The sequence below is a fragment of the Cicer arietinum genome, chromosome 5 (genome assembly GCF_000331145.2).
Source record: "Cicer arietinum cultivar CDC Frontier isolate Library 1 chromosome 5, Cicar.CDCFrontier_v2.0, whole genome shotgun sequence".
Taxonomy (NCBI): Eukaryota; Viridiplantae; Streptophyta; class Magnoliopsida; order Fabales; family Fabaceae; genus Cicer; species Cicer arietinum.
In genome coordinates, this window is record NC_021164.2 from 74,145,668 (window position 1) to 74,151,667 (window position 6,000).

A 6,000-nucleotide genomic window follows, 5' to 3' on the forward strand; every position below is an offset into this window, starting at 1 on the left:
AATATTTAATTTTTTATATTTAGTTATTCAATAAATACTTTGATAAATAAAATAAAAATAAAAATTAAAATAATATATAAAAAATTGATATATTTAATTAAAAATTAAAATAAATTATATTAATTTTTTTATTATAATTTTACTTAATGTTCTTTATGGTTTTGTTAGTAGTACCAAAATTAAAACAGCGTGAAAGGGTTGGAAAGGAAAAAAGGGGGTTAAAGTCGTTGCTTGGGGGAACGTGAAATGGAAATGGGGAGTGGGGCTATGTTGTGACTCGTGAGTGTATGAAGCTTCGTGTGGAGCTGTATCATGTTAGTAAAATTATAGTAGGTCATGTACAATCGATTTGCATTTACTTTAGGGCGTACTATGTGATGGAGGAGTAGGGAGCACACATGACACTCCAAATTTAAAATCATTTTTTTGTTTGACACATGTCACTCATACTCATACTCATACATTGTGCCATACAAGTAGGGGAAAAAATAGATTTGACTGAATTACATTTTGTTATATGAGTCAGAAAATTCAATATTTAAATTTAATATGCGGTTTATTTTAGATTTATTTTTTAAGTCTTTTGATTTTGATTAAAGTCTTATATGATATGTTATCAACTTAACAGTTTATTTTATTTTAATATTTTTAAATAAATATTAAATATATTTTTAAATACATTAACGAATTAATATATTAATAAAATTATATTTTATTTTAATATTTAATATCATATTTTTAAAAATATAATTTTATATATATTATATTTAAATATGTCAAAAACTAATATATATAAATTATTAAAAGTTGAATATATAACAAAAAATTAAAATTTTATATTAAAATTTAATAAAAAAATATTATTATATTTATTTAAATAGACCTAGAAGGTCTATTATGTAGCTTACCTTTTAACTAAACAAGTTTTTTTTAGAAATTTTAACCTTATCTATTTAAGAAAAAAGTTTAATTTGACATAAATGAACGTCAATTTATGTGACAAACTTTTGAGGTTAGCTGCTTCACTCTAATATTCAAGACCGACAAAATAAATTATTTTAGAGTATTATTTTATTTTAAAAACTTTCATATTGAATTATTAAATAGAAGCAAATATAATCACTTACATATTAATAAAATGTAATCATATTTACATCCATTTCGCCTAGCACTCTCATTGTATCCGTGTTAGAACATGTTCTTATTAATAAAAAGAAAGTGAAAAAATTAAAGAAAACATAACATTAACGTAGTACTGACGTCCAGATGGCATTAACATATGTTGATTATGAAAAGTAATTTTTGTGCAGATTTTATTTTGATTTTAAATAAAATATAATTATAAAAATTGAACATTCACACCAACACCACGATCAATTAAAATTATTTTTCACTTTTACAAAACAGTGAAGAAATTCAAAAAAAAAAAAAAGTAAGCTGCCTTTATTATAGTTCTTAATTATAGATATAAAAAGTAAAATGTAGAATAAGATGTTACAATAAAACTGAGTTGGGTAGTAATCTTTTTTTAAACAAATCGTGAGCTGAGCCTTTTGCAATCCCTATTCCCTTAACAATTAAACCCACCCAATTGGAATGGTAATTATTTACAAAAACCATGGTGTTAGGCTACACCAAATATACGTCTACCATTTATTTAAAGAGATATAAAAGCAGTTAACAAGTTGCAGTTCTTTTCCAATTCTTATATATATAAATATGAATTTGAATTATCTCATTTTATTCATTCATTTTCTCCCTCATATTTAGAGAGATAGAGACATAAACAACACAAAACTAAGTCTTATAAATCCACATACACCCAAAAAAATTACTTGTGTATCTCTCTGACGAGGGAAAAAAGAAGAGAATAAAATCTAAATCCTTATATATATAACCTCTTATATATATAACCTTTTTCTAAAGACCGGCCATTATATAAAACCTTGGGCACGAGTATCTTGAACCATAAGATACCTTTAGGATAAAGGGTCAAAGGCTAGAAAAAGACCCATAATAAATAAAATGGAAGGGCCAAGTGTTTATAATCTACTAAGGAGTTGATAGTTACAAACTGACGAATTCTTAACAACATGAACTCTGATTTTATCTAAGTGAATCTTCAGTGGGTCAAATTAGTCATTAGCAACCATGGCATCCGCAACAAGGCTGTCTTGTTTCTTAATAATCAGTCTATTTAAGGGAGAACCTTCCTTCCCTGATTGAGTGTCATCAGTATCTACAATGATTGAGTCTTCTTCTCTGAAATTTCCCCTCAGAACTCCCATGGCTATTTCATTTTCAACCAGTTGCTGAATTACTCTTTTAACTGGTCTTGCTCCAAAATTAGGATCAAAACCCAATACACTTAGAAGTTTAACAGCTTCTTGTGTGTAATGAAGATCAATTTTCTTCTGTTTGAGCCTGCCCTTCACTCGTTCCATCTGGAGCAGATAAGGAAACATATGTTAACATGCATTTTCAGCAGTTAGTAAGAGAATCAAAGGAACAATTTCACACTGGGAATGAATCGTAAAAATAAAATAAAAAACTTCGATAATATTAGTTTATTGTAAAATAAATTGCAATATATAAAGCTTCCCTAATTGCAATACATAGATAATAGTTATTTACATCATTTACTTACTCAGCAAACAAAAAAGGCATACACTATATTATTTAGAAGATTTTCATTCTGACAATTGTATCATTTAGAATTATTATTTCATTTTGGTTTTGAACAGAATAATTGCCCCAAACCCTCAACTATCAAGAACAATTTCAAGAGAAAGCAATGTTTAAGTAACAATACTCAGTAAAGCAAAGTTAACATTTTAAGTCAGCATCAACAAGTCGGATTCTTTCTTCTTGCTTTCTTATTGTTTTCTATTTTTATGTCTTTATGCTACATTTCCCTAGGTTCCAATCACAGGAACCTAACAGATTTTATCTTGTCTCTAATAAGTTATTTGTCTCCTTATTTATTAAGTATCAGTAGTTTAGTATATCAATATACAGAGGACTACTTGTTAGCATTCTGTAATCTGTACCACATCACAACAAACAAGATACTGTCTCTTTTTTCCATCCTTTATCAATATCCTATACTAGTTTCTACACATACAGTTATTAAAATGACAAAATATAGATGTTGTTCTAATGGTGTTGTTTGTGCTGTTCTTCTAGAGTAGGACATGTGGAATATTCATTTACAATATATATAAAACACTAAAACCAACTATTCCTCTCCACATTTCCTACTCTGATAAAAAAAAAAAACACAAACAAAACCATTAGAACAAAACCAACATTTGTTCATTTAATAAAAGTTACTAGAAAAAATTCATGGATACCAAAGAAAGGAAAGGAATAAGAAAATGAGGTTGATAACGGTAATATGAGCACATTAATTACCTGAAGCTCCACTATTTTGCCGATCTCATTGGAATCCAAAGGCTGGAAAACAATATACTCGTCAATGCGGTTCATGAACTCTGGGCGGAATGTTTGCCTAGCCAACTCAACAACTTGCCTTTTCATCTGATCATAAACTGCAACTTTGTCATCTTGTGTACTTCGAAGAGTTTCAAGTATGTAATGGGAGCCTATGTTTGAAGTCATAATCACAACACAATTTGTGAAGCTAACAGTCCTTCCTTGAGAATCAGTAATCCTTCCATCATCCAACAATTGTAACAAGATATTGAAGACATCATGATGTGCTTTCTCTATTTCATCAAACAGTACCACAGAGTAGGGTCTTCTGCGGACTACTTCAGTTAGCTGACCACCTTCTTCGTAACCTACATAACCAGGTGGAGCCCCAACTAAACGTGAAACAGCATGTTTCTCCATGTACTCACTCATGTCGATTCTAACAAGAGCATTTTCTGTGTTAAACAAGTAACTGGCCAAAGCCTTGCCAAGCTCAGTTTTGCCAACACCAGTCGGACCCATGAACATAAAGCTTGCAATTGGCCTATTTGGGTCGGACAATCCAGCCCTCGAACGGCGAATTGCATCGGCCACAGATTTTACAGCAATATCCTGACCAATCACCCTCTTATGAAGAACCTGTTCCAGCAAAACTAACTTTTCTCTCTCTGTTTGCTGGAGGTTTGATAGTGGTATACCAGTCCATTTGCTTACAATCTCAGTAATATCGAGGTCACTGACCTCTTCTCGAAGAAATGATTGTCCAGACTTTTGAAAGTCAACTAGATTCTTTTCGGCTTCTTCTAATTGGCGTTGAAGGGACATCAAAGTTCCATATTTAAGCTCAGCAGCACGGTTCAGGTCATAATCACGCTCAGCCGCTTCCATCTCTAGGTTGACTCTATCAATCTAAACATGCTTAAAACATGTGAGATACATAAACTCATGGGGGTGGGGACGGGGAAAGGGATTTATGATAATGGCAACACAAAAACCAAATATTACCTCTTCTTTGATTGATCTTATCCGAGTCATTAAACCTTTTTCACTGTCCCATTGTTCTGCCAATTCTTTTTGCTTCTGTTTGAGTAAACTCAAATCATTTTCAAGCTTACTTAATCTTTCTTTAGAAGCCTTGTCAGTATCATTTTTCAAAGAGAGTTTTTCCATCTCCAGTTTCAAGACCGCTCTATCTATCTCATCCAATTCCGTAGGCTTAGAGGTGATCTCCATCTTCAGCTTTGCAGCAGCTTCATCGACAAGATCAATAGCTAAAAGGAAGAAATTTAATTAAGTATCAGAATCAACAAATCAACCAGAAAAATTTCCAAGCTGATGGCAACAAGTGACTACTTTTGAGAGGGGGGAGAGAAGAGAGTTTTTTTCTTTTCAGTATAAATTTTTTATTCTGTTTTAGTAGGATTAAAAGCATCCAAATTAGTAAAGTGAGAACCAAAATAAACTGCTATAATGAGTCAACTCTTGTCATAAAAGTGCTAGAGACAAAATCTACCTTTGTCAGGTAGGAAGCGTTCCGTGATGTATCGATCTGCAAGAACTGCGGCTGACACAAGTGCACTATCTGATATTTTGACTCCATGATGCAATTCATAGCGCTCACGCAACCCACGAAGAATGGATATTGTATCTTCGACAGATGGTTGACAGCAAAATACTTGTTGAAATCTACGCTCAAGTGCAGGATCCTTCTCAATATATTTTCTATATTCATTTAATGTAGTTGCTCCTATACATCGAAGTTCGCCTCTTCCAAGCATCGGCTTCAACAAATTACCAGCATCCATTGCACCACTTGTAGCCCCTATTAGTGAACCAAACCAAATGACCAAAAACATCATCACATTACTAATTGGTTGCATTGCAGAGCTGGAACAAAACTAGGGTGGACGATTATTAATGAATCAGAATGTCACTCCAATCTGGTTAAAGCTGTTAGTTGAAGGCACACGTTTTATATTACATCTCTAACACACAGTCACACAATATCCTGAGGACAACACATAAGTTTACCTATCTTGTACTACAAGTCTAAAACTCAACTATTGTATTAGAAAAATTAGAAAAAAGGGAGAGTCTAGACCACTAAGTTATCAGAATCTAATACCATGTCACCACAAACCAACTATCCTAAAAGCATAAGCCATTAGGTGAATGCATATGAATGGTGATACTGTGTCTAACGAATAAAAGGTGCGCATTATTCTCAATATTGAGATTATAACTTGTAAGGCTTGAGAACAAAAACAAGATACCAACCTGCACCTACAACAGTGTGTATTTCGTCAATAAACAAAATTATTTGCCCATTTGATGCTGTGACTTCCTTCAGTACAGCTTTCAACCTTTCTTCAAAATCTCCACGAAACTTGGCCCCAGCAAGCAATGAACCCATATCAAGGGAGATCAACTACAAAGCATCAAGAATAAAAGCAATAGTTCAATGCCAATTTAAACAAAAATACTACATCCCTAGCAAGGCTGCCTACTTTAGACACATAGTGGGTCAAATCCATACTTAGACTCTGCACGTTGAAAATTAGGAAG

At 32.1% G+C, this 6,000-nt stretch overlaps 1 protein-coding gene across 1 annotated transcript in view; it reads right to left on the reverse strand.

The window, feature by feature from the left end:
- Positions 1-1,720: 1,720 nt before the first annotated feature.
- Positions 1,721-6,000, reverse strand: part of LOC101510060 (chaperone protein ClpB4, mitochondrial) — an 8,564-nt gene continuing 4,284 nt past the window's right edge. The window contains exons 6-10 of the mRNA XM_004501319.4: positions 5,713-5,863; positions 4,949-5,257; positions 4,441-4,706; positions 3,415-4,344; positions 1,721-2,444 (exon numbers count right to left, since the gene is read on the reverse strand). Coding sequence (XP_004501376.1) covers positions 2,136-2,444; positions 3,415-4,344; positions 4,441-4,706; positions 4,949-5,257; positions 5,713-5,863 — 1,965 coding nt within the window. The 3' untranslated portion in view covers positions 1,721-2,135. The remainder of the gene's footprint in view (positions 2,445-3,414; positions 4,345-4,440; positions 4,707-4,948; positions 5,258-5,712; positions 5,864-6,000) is intronic.